This window comes from Delphinapterus leucas, chromosome 13 (genome assembly GCF_059928025.1).
Source record: "Delphinapterus leucas isolate spDelLeu-1000000601 "Yukka" chromosome 13, BTC_Dleu_Yukka2, whole genome shotgun sequence".
Classification (NCBI taxonomy): domain Eukaryota; kingdom Metazoa; phylum Chordata; class Mammalia; order Artiodactyla; family Monodontidae; genus Delphinapterus; species Delphinapterus leucas.
The window spans coordinates 68,542,679-68,563,910 of NC_143141.1; the positions used below are offsets into that span (position 1 = coordinate 68,542,679).

A 21,232-nucleotide genomic window follows, 5' to 3' on the forward strand; every position below is an offset into this window, starting at 1 on the left:
AGCCCAACAACCTGAAGTGTGAAACTCAATGGCTTTTAGTATATATTCCAAGAAATCTGCAACCATCACAACAGTCAACTCTAAAACATTTTTATCACCTCAAAAATAAATCCTGAACCCTTTAGCTATCACTCTCCTCCGCCCACCCCTCCCATAGCCCTAAATACAACGAATCTACTTTCTGACTCTAAATCTGCCTATTCTGGACATTTCATATAAATGAAATCATATACTATGTAGTCTTTCATAACTGGCTTCTATAACTTAGTATGATGTTTTCAAGGCTCACTTGTGTTGCAGTATGTATCAGCACTTCATTTCTGTTTATGGCTAAATAATACTACAATGGAATCCATTGTATGGATATACAGTATTTTGTTTATCCATATATCACTTGATGGACACTTCCATCTTTTAGTTATTACAAATAATGCTGCTATAAACATTCATATACAAGGTTTTGTATGGACCTAACGTTTTCATTTCTCGTGGGTATATACCTAGGAGTTGAACTGCTGGATCAGATGGTGATTCTGTACTTAACTGTTTAAGAAACTGCCAAACTGTCTTCCAAAATGGCTATATCCCATTTTACATTTCCACCAGCAGTGTTCCAATTTTTCCACGTCCTCAACAATACTTGTTATTATCTCACTTTTTTTATTATAGCCAGTCGTAGGAGTGTGAACTTACATCTCACCATGGTCTTGATTCTCACTGCCCTAATGGCTAATGATATCGAACTTTTTTTTTTTTTTTTTTCCTGCGGTACGCGGGCCTCTCACTGTTGTGGCCTCTCTCGTTGTGGAGCACAGGCTCCGGACACACAGGCTCAGCGGCCATGGCTCACGGGCCCAGCCGCTCCGCGGCACATGGGATCTTCCTGGCCCGGGGCACAAACCTGTGTCCCCTGCATCGGCAGGCAGACTCTCAACCACTGCGCCACCAGGGAAGCCCGATATCGAACATTCTTTCATGTACTTATGTCTTCTCTAGATAAACATCTGCTTAGATCCTTTGCCCATTTTTAATTGGGTCTTTTTTTTTTATAATTGGGTTGTCAGAGTTCTTTATATATTCCAGATACAAGTCCCTTATAATATATATGATTTGCAAATATATTCTCCATTCTATGGCTTGTCTTTTCACTTTCTTGATAGTGTCCTTTGAAACCCAAAAGTTTTTTAAATTTTGATGAAGTCCAACGTATCTATTTTTTCTTTTGTTGTTCATGCTTTTCGTGTCATATTTAAGAATCTGTTGCCAAATCTAAGGTCATAAAGATTTACCCCTATATTTTCTCCTAAGAGTCTTATAGTTTTAGCCCTTTCATTTAGGTCTCTAATCCACTTAAATTTAACTTTTGTAGACAGCATAAGGTAAGGGTCCAATTTCATTCTTTTGCATGTGGTTACCCACTTGTCCCAGTTGAAAAGACTACTTTTTCCCCATTGAAACATTTTATATGTAAAGTAAAACAAGTAATTACATTAATATTGTTAGAAACAAGATCTCCAGTTTAAGAAAAAGATATAAATACCATTATAAACACTTTGTAAGGTTAAATTTTAATTGGAGCTCTTTGGTCAGGGTCAGGGACTTAACAGGCATGTTTTCTGGGGCCTGGTCTGAATGGGGATTCAACCAGCGTGTTTGCCAAGAACAAAGTCTCAACAAGGGCCTCAGCTGGGTGCTTGCCCTAAGTTTGAGACATGACTTATGTGTTCCTAAAACCAGGACTGGTGACTTGACCAAAGACTCAGCCAGCATGTTTGCAAGGTCCAGGGCTCACCCGGAGAGTCTGCTGGGGCTGGGGATCAGTCAGAGACTAGAGCAATATGTTTGTGGGGCTGGGGTCTCAACTGGTGTGCTCAACAGGGCCAGGGACTTAACCAACATTCAACAGAGCCAGGTCAAGGATTAAGCTGTGTGTTCCCCAAGGTCAGAGCCAAGGGAGCAGCCTGCACAGTACAGGTATGGCTGGGAAGACTGTACAAGTACTCATATTGAGGTTAAAGGGAGCCTGGTTTTTCACTATCAAAGAAAAGAGTTAGAAATTTGGAAGAGAGAAGACTAAAATAAGCCCTGTGATATTGGATTGGAATTGGAGATTATGTAAATTCGTGGTTTTTAATACAAAGATAAATATAGAAATAGATACAGATGTGTACATGTACTTATATATACATATACACATACTTTCCAGCTATGTCTGTTGAAAGGCTTTAAAAGGAATCAGAGCTCCTTGGAGAAATTACTGATTCCAGGGCCAGAGCAAATAAGGCTAAAGCATCTTCTTATGTCAGAAAATAAAGAAGTGCCCAAAGATATGTTGAAAGGGCACAGAAGCCAATTTCAACAAGCTCCAACTGGCCAAATCTGGGACAATTTGAGCATCAAAACAATTATAGTAACAATTATAATCTACTGAATAAATTAGGAATCTGTGACCACATACCAGTATCAATATATAAATGCATAAATTCAAAGTTTAGTGAGGAATAGGAGACTTACATGGTCTCTAAGAACATCACCATAAAACAGCAATTAATTATAAAGAGTAACAGCCAAAAACTGGAAGCAATCCAAATTTCCATCAACAGATGAAAGGATAAGCAAACTGCGGTATTCCCATACAATGGAACACTACTCAAAAATTAAAACAAAATGACCTACCGGATGAATCAAAATAATTATGCTGAGTCAAAGAAGCCAGGCCACAAAAAAAAAAAAATAAGAGTACAGACTGTATGAATCAACTTTTATAAAATTCAACAAAATGCAAACTAATATATAGCTATAGAAAGCAGATCAGTGGTGGCCTGAAGAGGCTGAAGGAGAGATCAGGAAGGGTGAGAGGACAGGGCTCCCGAGAAGCACAAGGAAGCTTTTGGGAGCAAAGTATATGTTCATTATCTCAATTGTGGTGATGGTTTCATGGGTGTAAACATATGTCCAAACTTTACAAATTATACATTTTAAGTATGACAGGTGTACTGCATGTCAATTTTATCTCAATAAAGCTGTTTCAAAAATTAAAAATTATAAAGAGAAAATGGATAATTCTGTAGTGAAGAAGACTGACAAATACCACCTTAGTCGAGTGACCAAAGTTAGTATCACCAGTAATGGAACCAACTGAAATTGTGCACCATCTGATAGGATGCAATGACAGTAACACAGCATGATTTCTGTGACAGACCTAGACTGAAAGAGACTAAAGGGATATGACAACTAAATGTAACACTTGATTCTGGACTGGGTCATTGTGCTTTTTAGGACGTTTTAGGGACAACTGGCAAATCCTGAATGGCAGTAATTAAATATTTGTATTGTATCGATGATAATTTCCTAATACTGATTGTTGTATTGTGGTTGTATAGGAAAATTCCTTCATAGAAAAACACCCTAAACTATGGAGGAGTGATAGGCCATCAATTCAGCAACTTATTCTTAAATGGTTTCAGAGGGGAAAAAAAAGTTCTTTGTACTATACTTGCAACTTTTCTAGAGGTTTATGTTTCAAGAAAATTTTTTTAAGTCCAAAATATTAGCAACTAATAAAGAAAAATAATTAAGAACATATCTGGCCTTTCCTACATAAACCAAATTTTAAGGTTTTCACAGAGCCCTGGTTGATGAGGATGAGTTCTTTACAAAAGAATTCTAGATATGTACTTAAGATTAATAGAGACAGATTGCACTTTCAGAGCCAAATGTAGCCTGGGTTGCCTCAGTAACATGCCAACCAAATGGAAACTTCATAAGATCCTCAATAGTTGGATGGAGGGTATCCATCCTAAGTCATGAAAACCAGGGAGGCACACAGCCATAGGAAAGTGACAGCTAATTTCAATTCATTTCTTAAAAAAAACAAACAAAAATCCTCTTCTCCCTAACTTCCATACTTTCCAAGCTTGTTTCCTACATTGCCCTCTCTGATTCTTCTTCCATCCCACAATTCTAATCAATATCTACTGAAATATTATATATGCTTACAATTGTGCTATATCCTACAGCACAGTTTAAGCCCTACTCTCCGCAAAAAAGAAGATGGGGGAAGAAGCACTAGGAAGAGAAGACACATAATCATTATTCAGCACACAGTTAATTTGATTTGAAATTGGGCGGTACTGACCATAAATACCAAAGGGGGGCGGAATTCATAAAGCTGGGATAGTTGAACAAACCTTGTCAGAAGGGCTGGGCCTTAAAAGATGGGTAGAATTTGGCTATAACTCCACCTCTAGACTGTAAGGGTCACAGCAGTGTCTTGTTCACTGCTGTTTAAGTCTAGCACTTGTCATAGTTGGTGTTTAATAAATATCCTAGGAGTGAACAAATATTTTAAAACCCTTTGACGGCTGTCACCAACAAGATAGAAATCCAATTTCCTATCCATCTAGCTCCTGTCAACCTGTTTCAACCTCATAACCTGACACACAACTCCTAACATCGCTCCAACCATTCCAAACTACCGGAATCCCCAAATGCACAGAGATGTTTCAAGTCTATGTGCCTCTCTTTGTACATATTATATGTCATTTCCAACTTCACCTAATAAATTCTTACTCATTCTTCAAGAATCAGTTCAAGCATTTAGCCACTTTGTAAAGCCTTCTCTGGTCTCTCAAGTTTAGACTAATCATATCTTTTCATTCATTCCTTCCTCTTTCTTTTTTAATTGAAATATAGTTGATGTACAATATTTTGTCATTTTCAAGTGTACTACATAGGGATTTCACATTTGTATACATTATGAAATGATCACCACCGTAAGTCTAATAACCATCTGTCCCCATACAAAGTTATTACTGACCCATTTCTTATGCTGTATATTAAGTCTCCAAGGCTTATTTATTTTATAAATAGAGGTTTGTACCTCTTAATCCCCTTTACCTACTTTGCCCCTCCCACCTTTCTCCCCTCTGGCAACCACTGTATCTATGAGTTGGTTTTCATTGTTGTGTTTCTTTGTTTTGTGTTTTGGATCCCACATATAAGTAAGATCACACAATTTTTGTCTTTCTCTGACTTAACTTCACTTAGCATGATACCCTCAAGGTCCATCCATGTTGTCACAAATAGCAAGGTTTCTTTCTTTCTTTTTTTTTTTTTAATGGCTGCCATCCCCTCCTCTTTTCTTCTACTTGTGAAACAGGAGGGAAGGGGGCAGGGCACAACCACTGAAAGAATGAGGGCATAACATGAACTGATTAGAACCAAGGAGACCTTCAAGATGGAGGAAGGGTAAGACGTGGAGATCACCTTCCTCCACACAAATACATCAGAAATACATCTACATGTGGAACAGCTCCTACAGAACACCTACTGAATGCTGGCAGAAGACCTCAGACTTCCCAAAAGGCAAGAAACTCCCCACGTCCCTGGGTAGGGCAAAAGAAAAAAGAATAAACACAGACAAAAGGATAGGGATGGGACCTGCACCAGTGGGAGGGAGCTGTGAAGGAGGAACAGTTTCCACACACTAGGAAGCCCCTTTGCGGGCGGAGACTGTGGGTGGCGGAGTGGGGAAGCTTCGGAGCCACAGAGGAGAGCGCAGCAACAGGGGTGCACAGGGCAAAGCTGAGAGATTCCCGCACAGAGGATCGATGCCGACCAGCACTCACCAGCCCGAGAGGCTTGTCTGCTCACCCGCCAGGGCGGGCGGGGCTAGGAGCTGAGTCTCGGGCTTCAGAAGTCAGATCCCAGGGAGAGGACTGGGGTTGGCAGCATGAACACAGCCTGAAGGGTGCTAGTGCGCTAAAGCTAGCCAGAAGGGAGTCCGGAGAAAAGTCTGGACCTGCCTAAGAGGCAAGAGACTTTTTCCTGCCTCTTTGTTTCCTGGTGCGCGAGGAGAGGGGATTCAGGGCACCGCCTAAACAAGCTCCAGAGACAGGCGCGAGCTGCGTCTATCAACGCAGACCCCAGAGATGTGCATGAAACACAAAGGCTGCTGCTGCTGCCACCAAGAAGCCTGTGTGCGAGCACAGGTCACTATCCACACCTCCCCTCCCGGGAACCAGTGCAGCCCGCCACTGCCGGGGTCCCATGATCCAGGGACAACTTCCCCAGGAGAATGCACAGCACGCCTCGGTCTGTTGCAACATCATGCTGCCTCTGCTGTTGCAGGCTCAACCCGCATTCTGTACCCTGCCTCCCCCCGGCCTGAGTGAGCCAGAGCCCCCGAATCAGCTGCTCCTTTAACCCCGTCCTGCCTGAGCGGGGAACGGGTGCCTAAACATGACCTACAGGCAGAGGAAGGGCCAAATCTAAAGCTGAACCCCAGGAGCTGTGCGAAAAAATCAGAGAAACAGGTATCTATCCCAGCACCCTCAGGAGCAGTGGATTAAATCTCAACAATCAACTTGATGTACCCTGCATCTGTGGAATACCTGAATAGACAACAAACCATCCCAAATTGAGGCGGTGGACTTTGGGAACAACGATATATATATATTTTTCCTTTTTCTCTTTTTGTGAGTGTGTATGTGTACACTTCTGTGTGTGACTTTTTCTGTATAGCTTTGCTTTTACCATTTGCCCAGGGTTCTCTCTGTCTGTTTTGGTTTATTTTAGTATAGCTTTTAGCACTTGTTATCATTGGTTGATTTTTTTTTGGTTTGGTTGCTCTCTTCTTTCTTTTATTACTTTTTAATATTTTAATTTTTAATAATTATTTTTTATTTTAATAACTTTACTGTATTTATTTTTTTTCTTTCTTTTTTTCTCCCTTTTATTCTGAGCCATGTGGATGACAGGGTCTTAGTGCTCCGACCGGGTGTCAGGTCCATGCCTCTGAGGTGGGAGAGCCGAGTTCAGGACACTGGTCCACAAGAGACCTCCCAGCTCCATGTAATATCAAACGGCAAAAATCTCCCGGAGATTTCCATGTCAATGCCAACACCCAGCTCCACTCAACAACCAGCAAGCTACAGTGCTGGACACCCTATGCCAAACAACTAGCAACACAGAAACACAAGCCCAACCACTAGCAGAGAGGCTGCCTAAAATCATAATAAGGGCACAGACAACCCAAAACACACCAACGGACATGGTCCTGCCCACCAAAAAGACAAGATCCAGCCTCATCCACCAGAACACAGGCACAAGTCCCCTCCACCAGGAAGCCCTACACAACCCACTGAACCAATCTTAGCCACTGGGGACAAACACCAAAAACAACGGGAACTACAAACCCGCATCTTGTGAAAAGGACACCCCAAACGCAGTAAGTTAAGCAAAATGAGAAGACAGGGAAACACACAACAGATAAAGGAGCAAGGTAAAAACCCACCAGACCAAATAAATGAAGAGGAAATAGGCAGTCTACCTGAAAAAGAATTCAGAGTAATGATAGTAAAGATCATCTAAAATCTTGGAAACAGAATGAAGAAAATACAGAAACGTTTAACAATGACCTAGAAGAACTAAAGCGCAAACAAACAATGATGAACAGCACAATCAATGAAATTAAAAATTCTCTAGAAGGAATCAACAGCAGAATAACTGAGGCAGAAAAACGGGTAAGTGACCTGGAAGATAAAATAGTGGAAATAACAACTGCAGAGCAGAATAAAGAAAAAAAGAATGAAAAGAATTGAGGACAGTCTCAGAGACCTCTGGGACAACATTAAACACACCAACATTCGAATTATAGGGGTCCCAGAAGAAGAAGAGAAAAAGAAGGGACTGAGAAAATATTTGAAGAGATTATAGTTGAAAACTTCCCTAATATGGGAAAGGAAATAGTTGATCAACTCCAGGAAGCACAGAGAGTCCCATACAGGATTAATCCAAGGAGAAACACGCCAAGACACATATTAATCAAACTATCAAAAATTAAATAAAAACAAAAAATATTAAAAAGCAGCAAGGGAAAAACAGCACAAGGGAATCCCCATAAGGTTAATAGCTGATCTTTCAGCAGAAACTCTGCAAGCCAGAAGGGAGTGCCAGGACATATTTAAAGTGATGAAAGGGAAGAAACTACAACCAAGATTACTCTACCCAGCAAGGATCTCATTCAGATTCGACGGACAAAACTGAAACCTTTACAGACAAGCAAAAGCTAAGAGAATTCAGCACCACCAAACCAGCTTTACAACAAATGCTAAAGGAACTTCTCTAGGCAGGACACACAAGAGAAGGAAAAGACCTACGATAACAAACCCCAAACAATTAAGAATACAGTAATAGGAACATACATATCGAAAATTACCTTAAATGTAAATGGATTAAATGCACCAACCAAAAGGCACAGACTGGCTGAATGGATACAAAAACAAGACCGCATATATGCTGTCTACAAGAGACCAACATCAGACCTAGGGACACATACAGACTGAAAGTGAGGGGATGGAAAAAGATATTCCATGCAAATGGAAATCAAAAGAAAGCTGGAGTAGCAATTCTCATATCAGACAAAATACACTTTAAAATAAAGATTATTACAAGAGACAAAGAAGGACACCACATAATGATCAAGAGATCAATCCAAGAAGAAAATATAACAATTGTAAATATTTATGCACCCAACAGAGGAGACCCGCAACACATAAGGCAAATGCTAACAGCCATAAAAGGGGAAACTGACAGTAACACAATCATAGTAGGGGACTTTAACACCCCACTTTCACCAATGGACATATCATCCAAAATGAAAATAAATAAGGAAACACAAGCTTTCAATGATACATTAAACAAGATGGACTTCACTGATATTTATAAGACGTTCCAATCAAAAACAACAAAATACACTTTCTTCTCAAGTGCGCGTGGAACATTCTCCAGGGCAGATCATATCTTGGATCACAAATCAAGCCTTGGTATATTTAAGAAAACTGAAATCATATCAAGTATCTTTTCCGACCACAATACTATGAGACTAGATATGAATTACAGGAAAAAATCTGTAGAAACTACAAACACATGGAGGCTAAACAATACACTACTTAACAACCAAGAGATCACTGAAGAAATCAAAGAGGAAATCAAAAAATACCTAGAAACAATTTACAATGAAAACACAATGACCCAAAACCTATGGGATGCAGCAAAAGCAGTTCTAAGAGGCAAGTTTATAGCACTACAGTCCCACCTCAAGAAACAAGAAACACCTCAAATAAACAATCTAAGCTTACACCTACAGCAATTAGAGAAATAAGAACAAAAAACCCCAGAGTTAGCAGAAGGAATGAAATCAAAAGATCAGACCAGAAATAAATGAAAAAGAAATGAAGGAAACAATAGCAAAGATCAAAAAAATTAAAAGTTGCTTCTTTGAGAAGATAAACAAAATTGATAAAGCACTGGCCAGACTCATCAAGAAAAAAAGGGAGAAGACTCAAATAAGAAGAATTAGAAATGAAAAAGGAGAAGTAACAACTGACACTGCAGAAATACAAAGGATCATGAGAGATTGCTACAAGCAATTATATGCCAATAAAATGGACAACCTGGAAGAAATGGACAGGGCCTTAGAAAAGCACAACCTTCTGAGACTGAACAAGGAAGAAATAGAAAATATAAACAGACCAATCACAAGCACTGAAATTGAGACTGTGATTAAAAATCTTCCAACAAACATAAGCCCAGGACCAGATGGCTTCAAAGGTGAATTCTATCAAACATTTAGAGAAGAGCTAACACCTATCCTTCTCAAACTCTTCCAAAATATAGCAGAGGGAGGAACACTCCCAAACTCATTCTACGAGACCACCATCCCCCTGATGCCAAAACCAGACAAAGATGTCACAAAGAAAGAAAACTACAGGCCAATATCACTGATGACCACAGATGAAAAAATCCTTAACAAAATACTAGCAAACAGGGCTTCCACAGTGGCGCAGTGGTTCAGAGTCTGCCTACTGATGCAGGGGACACAGGTTCGTACCCTGGTAAGGAAGGATCCCACATGCCGCAGAGCGGCTGGGCCTGAGCCATGGCCACTGAGTCTGTGCATCTGGAGCCTGTGCTCCGCGGCGGGAGAGGCCGCAGCAGTGGGAGGCCCGCATACTGCAAAAAAATAATAATAATAATGATACTAGCAAACAGAATCCAGCAGCACATTAAAAGGATCATACAACATGATCAAGTGGGGCTTATCCCACGAATGCAAGGATTCTTCAATATATGCAAATCAATCAATGTGATACACCATATTAACAAACTGAAGGATAAAACCATATGATCATCTCAATAGACGCAGAAAAAGCTTTTGACAAAATTCAACACCCATTTATGATAAAAACTCTCCAGAAAGTACGCCTAGAGGGAACTTAACTCAACATAATAAAGGCCATTTATGACAAGCCCACAGCCAACATCATCCTCAACTGTGAAAAACTGAAACCATTTCCACTCAGATCAGGAACAAGACAAGGTTGCCCACTCTCACCACTATTATTCAACATTGTTTTGGAAGTTTTAGCCACAGCAATCAGAGAAGAAAAAGAAATAAAGTGAATCCAAATCGGAAAACAAGTAAAGCTGCCACTGTCTGCAGACAACATGATACTATACATAGAGAATCCTAAAGATGCTACCAGAAAACTACTAGAGCTAATCAATGAATTTGGTAAGTAGAGGGATACAAAATTAATGCACAGAAATCTCTTGCATTCCTATACACTAATGATGAAAAATCTGAAAGAGAAATTAAGGAAACACTCCCATTTACCACTGTAACAAGAAGAATAAAACACCTAGGAATAAACCTACCTAAGGAGACAAAAGACCTGTATGCAGAAAACTTTAACACAATGATGAAAGAAATTAAAGATGACACAAACAGATGGAGAGAAGTACCATGTTCTTGGATTGGAAGAATCAACATTGTGAAAATGAGTATACTACCCAAAGCAATTTAGATTCAATGCAATTCCTATCAAACTACCACTGGCATTTTCCACAGAACTAGAACAAAAAATTGCACAATTTTTATGGAAACACAAAAGACCCCGAATAGCCAAAGCAATCTCCTGAAAGAAAAAAGGAGCTGGAGGCATCAGGCTCCCTGACTTCAGACTACAGTACAAAGCTATGGTAATCAAGACAGTATGGTACTGGCACAAAAACAGAAATAAAGATCAATGCAACAGGATAGAAAGCCCAGAGATAAACCCATGTACATATGGCCACCTTATTTTTGATAAAGGAGGCAAGAATACACAATGGAGAAAAGACACCCTCTTCAATAAGTGGTGCTGGGAAAACTGGACAGCTACATGTAAAAGAATGAAATTAGAACACTCCCTAACACCACACACAAAAATAAACTCAAGATGGATTAAAGACCTAAATGTAAGGGCAGACACTATCAAACTCTTAAAGGCAAACATAGGCAGAACACTCTATGACATAAATCACAGCAAGATCCTTTTTGACCCACCTCCTAGAGAAATGGAAATAAAAACAAAAATAGACATATTGAAACTTAAAAGGTTTTGCACAGCAAAGGAAACTATAAACAAGACAAAAAGACAACCCTCAGAATGGGAGAAAATATTTGCAAATGAAGCAACTGACAAAGGATTAATCTCCAAAATTTACAAGCAGCTCATGCAGCTCAATATCAAAAGACAAACAACCCAATCGAAAAATGGGCAGAAGACCTACATAGACATTTCTCCAAAGAAGATATACAGATTGCCAACAAACCCGTGAAAGAATGCTCAACATCACTAATTATTAGAGAAATGCAAATCAAAACTACAATGAGATATCACCTCACACCAGTCAGAATGGCCACCATCAAAATACCTACAAACACTAAATGCTGGAGAAGGTGTGGAGAAAAGGGAACCCTTTGCACTGTTGGTGGGAATGTAAATTGATACAGCCACTATGGAGAACAGTGTGGAGGTTCCTTAAAAAACTACAAATAGAACTACCATATGACCCAGCAATCCCACTACTGGGCATATACCCTGAGAAAACCATAATTCAAAAAGAGTCATGTACCACAATATTCATTGCAGCTCTATTTACAATAGCCAGGACATGGAAGCAACCTAAGTGTCCATCAACAGATGAATGGATAAAGAAGATGTGGCACATATATACAATGGAATATTACTCAGCCATAAAAAGAAAGGAAATTGAGTTATATGTAGTGAGGTAGATGGACCTAGAGTCTGTCATACAGAGTGAAGTAAGTCAGAAAGAGAAAAACAAATACCGTTTGCTAACACATATATATGGAATCTAAAAAAAACAAAAAATGGTTATGAAGAGCCTAGGGGAAGGACGAGAATAAAGACACAGTCCTACTAGGGAATGGACTTGAGGACACAGGGAAGGAGGGGGAAGGGTAAGCTGAGAGAAAGTGAGAGAGTGGCATGGATATATGTACACTACCAAACGTAAGGTAGATAGCTAGTGGGAAGCAGCCGCATAGCACAGGGAGATCAGCTCTGTGCTTTGTGACCACCTAGAGGGGTGGGATAGGGAGGGTGGGAGGGAGGGAGACGCAAGAGGGAAGAGATATGGGGATATATGTATAGCTGATTCACTTTGTTATAAAGCAGAAACTAACACACCATTGTAAAGCAATTATACTCCAATAAAGATGTTAAAAAAAAAAACTGATTAGAACCAAATGGGCCCAAGATGGCGTACAAGTCAACTTCCACCAGACCTTGAGCCTCAGTATATGCTAACTGTAACACATCAGCAAGCTAAATGACACACCCACAGGCGCCATGACAGTTCCAAGACAGACCATAAGGATCAAAAAGTAGGCAGTGGCCCAATTCCTGGAAATCCCCACCCCTTCCCAAAATAGCTGGAATACTCCTTCCACTCTTTAGCCTATGAAATTACCCACCCCTATAAAAACTCACAACCCCATACCCTGGTACCACTCTCGCCTTCTGAGATGGCCCACACCCTGTCTGTGGAGTGTGTTTCCCTCTAAATAAATCCACTTCTTACCTATCACTTTGTCTCTCACTGAATTCTTTCTGCAATGAGACATCAAGAACCTGAGCTTCATTAAGTCCTGAAACCAAGTGTGTGATCTCAGTTGGAGGTATCACCTGTCCGTTTTGTCCCGGTTCGAGTGCCAGCCACCTGGGTTCGAGTTCCCAATCAGGGTTTTGGCTGGGTTCAATTCCCGGCTGCGTGGGTTCAAGTCCCAATCTGAGGTGCACGGTTTCACTTGCATTTTATTCCCTAACCCACTGAGTTCACTGATATCCCTAGCAACTACCACAGTGACTGGAACTCAGCAATCATTCCAAAAAATTTTTTTAATTAAATATCAAGTTGGGCAGGAAATAGAAAGTCAAAAATAAAACTGGGAATGATTAAAGATTTTCCTAATTTAAAAATGACATGATGAAATTGGTATTTTAAAAAAAAATCCAGCACTACTGTACAGGCAGAAGAAAGGAAGGCCAAGAAAGAGCCTACAAGTCAGGTGCAACCCTTCAGACACAAAGTGATGGTGATAACAGCCTTAAGGAACTGCAAGGCTGGTCACACAGAAAGAAGGATAGACCTACCCTGAAATTCTGTTGCTCAATAGGAGCACCGTCCAATGAAAGTTTCTGTAACGATGTAAATACTCCACAGCTGCACTGTCCAAAATGGTAGCCATTTACCACAGGTGGCTTCTGAGCACTTGAAATGGGGCTAGAGAAACCGAATTCTTTATTTCATTTCTTTTATTTTAATTAGCCACATGCGGCTAGTGCCTACTGTATTGGACAGCACGGCTCTAGGTAGCTAGCAAGTGAAAGACTAGCAGGTTTTTTTATTTACTAAAAGGAAGCACTTTGTAGCAATTACAGTTCCCAACAATGGAATGAGCTCCTTCTCAAGGTCATCTCAGAAAGCCCAATGAAAAAGGAGATAACATTTTTTTTTTTTTTTTTTTTTTGCAGTACGCAGGCCTCTCACTGTTGCGGCCTCTCCCATTGCAGAGCACAGGCTCTGGACGTGCAGGCTCAGCAGCCATGACTCACGGGCCCAGCTGCTCCGCGGCATGTGGGATCTTCCCGGACCGGGGCACGAACCCGTGTCCCCTGCATCGGCAGGAGGACTCTCAACCACTGTGCCACCAGGGAAGCCTGGAAATAACATTTTTGGACACAATCTTCCAACAGATCCCAGCATTAGGATGGGTGGGAAGCTGGCCTACAAAGAATCACATTATTTTACACCTAGTAAGGACTTAAAGACCATTTTTACGCAGAAGAAAACTCTTGGTTTGGAAGTCAGACGAGCTCCCTGAAGCACACAGCATGTCAGTGACAGAACAGAAACTGAAAGTCAGATCTTAAAACTCTAGGTTCTGTTAATTATCTTGATTGTGATAATTTCACAAGTATATACATATGTAAAATGTCACCAACTGTACACCTTAAATATGAGTCTTACTGCAGGTTAATTATACTTCAAAAACATTGCAAAAACAAAAGCACACAAATCCACTGCTACACCTTCCTATATCAAGTCTTCAGTTCTATCTCATAGAGTTGTTGCAAGGAATAAGGTAGTTAACATATTTAAAGACTTAGAACAGTACTTGGTGTGGAGTAAGAACTACTGAAATGTAAACTGCATTATTATTATTAGATGTTAGAATTCTGCCCTACTGACCAGTTTGGAGAAAAGTAATGGAAAGAAGAGTAAACAGATTTGGAGTCAGAAACTCCAGATCATAGTTCTGGTTCTTGGAGAACCTGAGTCTCAATTCTTTGTAAAATGAGTTAGCTGGACAAGATAATCTCTAAAGGGCCTTTCCAAACTAAAGATTTCAGACATGGACTAGGATAACAGTTGTAGGAATGGAAAAGAAGGATGGATATGGAACTCTTAGAGATGAACTGATAAGATTTAAGAACTGGCTAGATACGAGGAATGATGGAAAACAATGAGTCAACCGTGAACACAAAGTTTTAAGCTTTGGATAACTCAAGTTTAAATAGAAAGAGGAGCATATTGACCCAACAGACATATATTTACTATTTTAATAAATCAGTAGGTTCTCCATGGAAATGAATATTCATGACCTTCTGGATCAAAATGTCAACCAGCATACATTTAATATATTTAGCATATATTTAAAATGTATGCTAAAACCAAAATCTCTTCTCATGAGATTATTGAAAGCTATGTTAAAATGAAATCCCTATGGATTCATATGGATAATTATAACTGGATAATTATACTTAGTATATTTAAAGACATCCATCCCAAAGTATCAAATTTATCTTTAAAAATCGATACATTCATCAGTCATCAAGAAACTAATCTCTTGACGAACTCTTTCTATGTGGAAACAATCTAAGCCTTGAGTCACAGAGCTGCCTGTAAATGTTACAGTGGAATCTCGGACAAAGCATTTTAGCCTGTTTTCTCTTAGACATAAGCTCATCTTCAAATACCTAAACCTCAATATTACATCTCATGCACTATACGGAACACGTTTTCAGTATCAGATCCCACAATAAATGATTGTGTGCCCTTAAGCAGCCTTCAGAGAATCACGGTTTCATCAGTATGACATCCAAAAGAGGATCTCAGAGTGTGCTGAGGATCAGACTTTTCAAGATTCTAACTCACTCCTTTCAGAGATGTGATCAGTCCAGCAAAGTTATGCTGACATTCTGATGGGTTATATTCCACTACATTGTACTGATGCGACATTCCTGGACAAAAATATAAAGATCTCAGTTGCTTATGTTTCATAGACTGAAGCAAAAAAAAAAATCTTGCCAACTTTTTGATGATCCTTCAAGGGCAACATTTCAAATATAATATTCTTCTCTGGACACTGAACAATATTTCAGTTATAACTGACTGTTGGGTCAACATTTGGGTTAAATCCCAGAACATTTTTTTAAATAAAATTGTTTATGAAATGTTGCAGTTTAAGACTATGTGCACACTTAGACATAGCCAAAATGGACCAATTTACGAGAAGATAAAAAATGTCGTTGATTAGCCTAGAACAGCAACATAAAAAATTCTTAGTTGCAAGGCAAAGCAAATGATATGCTAAAATATACTGCAGGAAAGAACTGAGACCACTTGGGGAATGAGTCACTTAGAGTCATATCTTCCAGATATCTTAGTTAACCCTTTCTGTTGAGGACCTAGTTTTACGTCTTAGAATTCTCTCTAAGAAGAGAATGGTTCCTATCATTCATATGGTTCCTACCTTTGAAAATGGTACATAAAAAAGGTATTTTTTTTCTTTTCTTAATAATTAAGGGTCATCATTAAGAACATTAGTCACTGAGATGTGGTAAAGATGTAGACATAAATGCAGATTTATATATATTATATGGGATAAAGGGAAGAGATGGAGCTTTCCCTCTGGCAACTGCACCAAACTTGATTTCCTTTACAAAAAGAGAAATAAAAACTCCCAGTGACACCTTGTTTTTTTGTTCATTTACCGATTTTCCATAAAAGTATAATGAAGCATACGAAACTGTATAATATGCTACACAGTATAATGTAATAACCTTTTACAAAATTAAACAGTGGGCTGAATCCTGATGCCATCTTCTTCCAAACGCTTTCACTATCCTCAGGAAAAATCAACTTTTTTCCCCATTAATATCAGTAAAGTTCAACTCATCTCTGACTTTCAAAACTTTACCAGTTTTGTGAGCCCCCACTCCTCTGTCTCCCTTGCACTAAGTTTGTTTATGGAACGTATCTCACTTCATTTTAAAAATATGAAATGGCATGAATGCGGGAAGACTTAGTCTATACAGTTTTCATTTTACTAAAAATAGAAAGAGGACAATGACGTCTGCTAAACTGGGCATCAGGTCTTAATTTTCTCCAAGTCCAACTTCATATTTCATTTGCAAGAGAACTCCACACTTAGGCAACACTATAATGAGAAGATTCAAGATCCCATAGGGTATCTGGATAGGATCAATTTTCTCATAATTTCTATAACATTTCACTTTTTGAAAAACCTCTGTATAGAAATAAACTCAGATAAAAACTGCTATCAAGATGGAGGACAAATAGAGGGAGTTCTGCAACTTCTCCCCTGAAAAGTGAATGTAGAAAAGGCTCAATAAATGTTAGCTATCACTATTCAACAAATATGCATTAAATATTTATTATTTTCTAGGCATTAAGCAGAAACAAGAAAAAAATCAGCCCTCAAGGGCTTCCTTGGTGGCGAAGTGGTTGAGAGTCTGCCTGCCGATGCAGGGGACACGGGTTCGTGCCCCGGTCTGGGAAGATCCCTCATACCGCGGAGCGGCTGGGCCCGTGAGCCATGGCCGCCGAGCCTGCGCATCCGGAGCCTGTGCTTCACAACGGGAGAGGCCACAGCAGTGAGAGGCCCGCGTACCGCAAAAAGAAAAAAAAAAAAAAAACTTATTATAAAAAAAAATCAGCCCTCAGGTTGCTCACAACTTACAGAGGGTTGCTTACAGTCTTAACAAAAATATAGATGGTTCAGCAGCCTAAATTTGCTCATAAAAACCTTTTGTAATCCAAAAGCATTAAACCAAAGACTTTTACAGGAAAAAGAAATACTGTTTTTCAGCTCTGTTACTTCATTGCATCATTGTACATGTAGTGAAATGTCATTGTATAGAAAAGTAAACTGCTTACATTTAATAAAACAATCTGCTAACGTGTCAGGTTTAAATCTCATGGCAGAACAAATATTGTTTTATATATACAAAGTTTAAGCTCAGAATAACTTTTTTTACATGTACAAGTCTGATCTAACATACCCTTGCTTGTTCCACACTCTTACATAACCTAAAATCCTGAACAAATATAAACTAAGTCCAGGTATATAAATAACAATTATACTGACTGAATAATATTTACCTGACATTCTCATTTTGAATCACATATAGATGTTCATTTTATCTAAGATTAGCATATGTGTATGTATTTCTGTCTTAGAACAAAATTGAGAAACTAGTTTCTAGCTTAGTAGTATGTGTTACCGCACAAACTAATGTCCTCTCTAGTGCATTGTGACCTAGCCTGTTACTATACAGATGCACCTTTAAAGGAACCAGACTCCAGAAAGGTACAGCAGCATCTTGCAATTACATATGCCTACACCCACAAGAGCTGTCTTACGCCTTCACGAATGTGCCGCCTCAATCAAGTGCAGATCACTGCTTCTCCACGCAGAGTGATACTAACCACCACCCCCAACACACATACGCACCCACATACATAATGACTTCATACTCTTGTGATGTGAGAGGAATAAGGGCTCTGGAATCAGGCACACTTAATGTCAAATCCCTTCTCTGAAACTCAGAAGTTCATTTCTGAACTCAAGTTTATTTGTGTTCTGTATTCCTTCACTACAAGAGAATTTGTTTTTGTTTGGCAACTTTTGTTAGGAATAATTGTTCCAAAATCCCAGGGAAATCAAGGGTCAAGGTACCCAAGATTTTCCCCCTTCCTCAAAATGTTTTCCTAAAAGACATATGAGGCATCTGCAACAAAGGCATTTACAGGGGTGTGTGGTTTATGATCATTTACTTAATTTTATATTTATATCTAGGCACATTTCTATAGGTACATTATGTACTACAATAAAAAACAATAAAACAAAATGCAAAAATGCCTCTCTACCCACTGTCATCCTCAGTAAAATGTATTTTCTACAAAATGTTTAAAAAAAAGAAAACCTGAATCCTTTCTTCATGTACTCAGTAGGATATAGGATAAATAATTTCCTGTTCTGCATGCACTTTGGCACAATTTACTCCAGTTCAAATTAGTTAAAGATTTTTTTAAATAAAGGGAGTTTACATTTGTTTCTAATGAGGCTTCTTACATTAAAGAACCGAGAAGATATTTAAATACCTTTAGGCAGTTTGTGATAAAATCATGCTGAGCTACATAGAATAAATCACTCTTTTTAAGTAGGTAATATAAATAATAGTGATTGCCTTTTTAAAAATTCAAAGACAAAAAAGAAATCCTATAATCTGACATCCTAATAATTTGTGATACTCCACATCCAGAAAGAATGGAACACAAAAAGTTACCATCTGCTGTCAAACAACAGACGAAAAGAGGAATGTCTCAGCCAAGAAAACAGAATGGAGCTACATGCTTATAGCAAACAACATCCGCGACATACCTTGATCAATACAGTCTTCAGCAAGAGCAAAGAGCTGAGGTGAGCGTTCCTCAAGCAATTGCTGGTGAATATTCACACATCTCAAAGTCCACCATGGCAAGCTCTAGAAAAAGGAAACACCAATGTGTTTACGTTGAATTAAAAGGACCCTTAGGAAAAAAATTTCACATTAATTCAAATCAGTTTTTAGAATTTTTTTACATTTGTGAGATTAAATTTACCCTTCAATAAGCTGCTATGTCTTCAGTAATAATACCAAATCCACTGCCATGTCTTCCACAAGAATAACATCTCTCCTCCATTCTCTCAAAGCCTGTATTTGTAGCCAGTTGGGCTTCCTGATGTCATTTCGAACCTACCATTTCCTCCTTTAAAATGCCTACTGTAATCGTGCTGCTCTGCTGTGACACTCTACCAGCACCATAATCCAATACCAACAATCCTAGGAGGCCTCCCCCAAGAACCTCCTATGGGGTGATTTTTTTCCCTCATCTCAACTTCCAGCACATTGTTTGCACCTCTCTTTGCAGACACACTCCACCGTATTCGTGTATATCATCCTAGCTTTCAATGCTGTCTGCCATCTAGCCGACAAGATGAGGAATCATGTCTTACTCATCTCTGTATCCTCCCTGAAGCAACGTACGCTATGCAAACTACAAGGTAAGATATACCCTGGGTATATCTTCCCAAACTGGGAAGATCTCTTCCACACCCTCTTGCATGAAGCCTTCTCCCACTAGTAGGGCACACACTGGTCTCTCACTTCTCTAAACTTCCACACTGTGCTTAGAAGTTAGCACCACACTGCAGAGCTCTTGTTTTTCAAGTGTGTAGATACCTGGTCCACATATTTTGGAGGGTAGAAACTGCATTTTATACATCGTCTTGACTAATGCACAGGCTGAGGACACAGTAGCTTTTTCTCAGTTCTCTGATGCTTACTCTTACTTTTCAACACATCCTTATTAAACAACAACAACAAGCCAATACAGAAGCATACGCAGTGAAGATGAAAGTCTCTCTTCTGCTGCCTCAGCGTCATTCTCCTCCCCCAGAAAAATCCATGACAAAGGTTTATATTCTTCTAGATCTTCTGCTATGCATGTGTGTGTGTGTGTGTGTGTGTGTGTGTGCGCGCGCACGCATGCAAGTAGTAAGTATTAAATATTTTTGATAGGCTCATTAAATTACCAAGTATGATCATGCATTGAATCATCTAAAGTAATTACAACTATGTTACTCTAAATTATATTGCACAAAGGAGTGAAAAATTAATTTTCCTTTTTTTTTTAAAGCAATACCTACTAATAGGAGATCAAGCTTCATTACCAAAAGCATTTTCTTTTTTACTTGAACTTAATTTCTTCATTTGATTAAGGGGTAAAACTGCTTGCTCCCCTTCTAAACTACACACAAATGCTACAACAATCAAAAAATCACAAATGAATTTTGACCCTCTGACAAAATCTTTTCTAATTATTAATGCTGTTCCCTCAGCCCATCTAAGGAGAGGAAAGGTAGAATTATCTAATATAAAGTTTCACATCATTTTTAATTTAATTCCCTGAGGTGCTGTCTCATTTTCATTCTTTTCCTATCACTAGGCTGATGAAGTCAGACTATATTTCAGTTATCTGTCCCTTATCTGCTGTCAGCAATAAGTGAGTCAGGTCTGACAGCAGTCTTTCCTTTTCTAGACATGGGAATTTAGATAGATCCAGTCAAAGAGACTGCCCTTTTAAGAAAACATACAACATAAGATGCTCAACTCTTAAAATCAGATCTATAAACTAACTCTTAACCCAAAATCTTCAGATGGGAGAAGGGGGAGTGTGAAACAAAGAAAGAAAGCATAGCCTATTTTTCTACTAGAAAATATAAGTGCCTTTTTCTGTCAGGAATCACTTAATAGACAATTTGAGGCATTAATAAAAAAGAAAACTAGAAGCCTTGCTTTAGATAGTTCCTAGATCCTGTCTCCTGATTATCGCACTTATTACAGAATATTCTGATTGACAAGTCACACTAGTCAATAACCTCCTAGAAGGCAGGGAGCATGAGTGTACTCAAAAGAAACGCAATACATGTTTGCCAACTTAGTCCATTTTATAAACAAGAAAACTG

General features: G+C 39.0%; 1 protein-coding gene across 2 annotated transcripts in view; it reads right to left on the minus strand.

Moving 5' to 3' along the window:
- The window catches only part of TTC27 (tetratricopeptide repeat domain 27), a 185,523-nt gene that overhangs the window by 150,166 nt on the left and 14,125 nt on the right, over positions 1-21,232 (minus strand). For both annotated transcript variants that reach the window (XM_022574121.3, XM_089922399.1), the window contains exon 5: positions 19,106-19,208. In XM_022574121.3, coding sequence (XP_022429829.2) covers positions 19,106-19,208 — 103 coding nt within the window. The remainder of the gene's footprint in view (positions 1-19,105; positions 19,209-21,232) is intronic.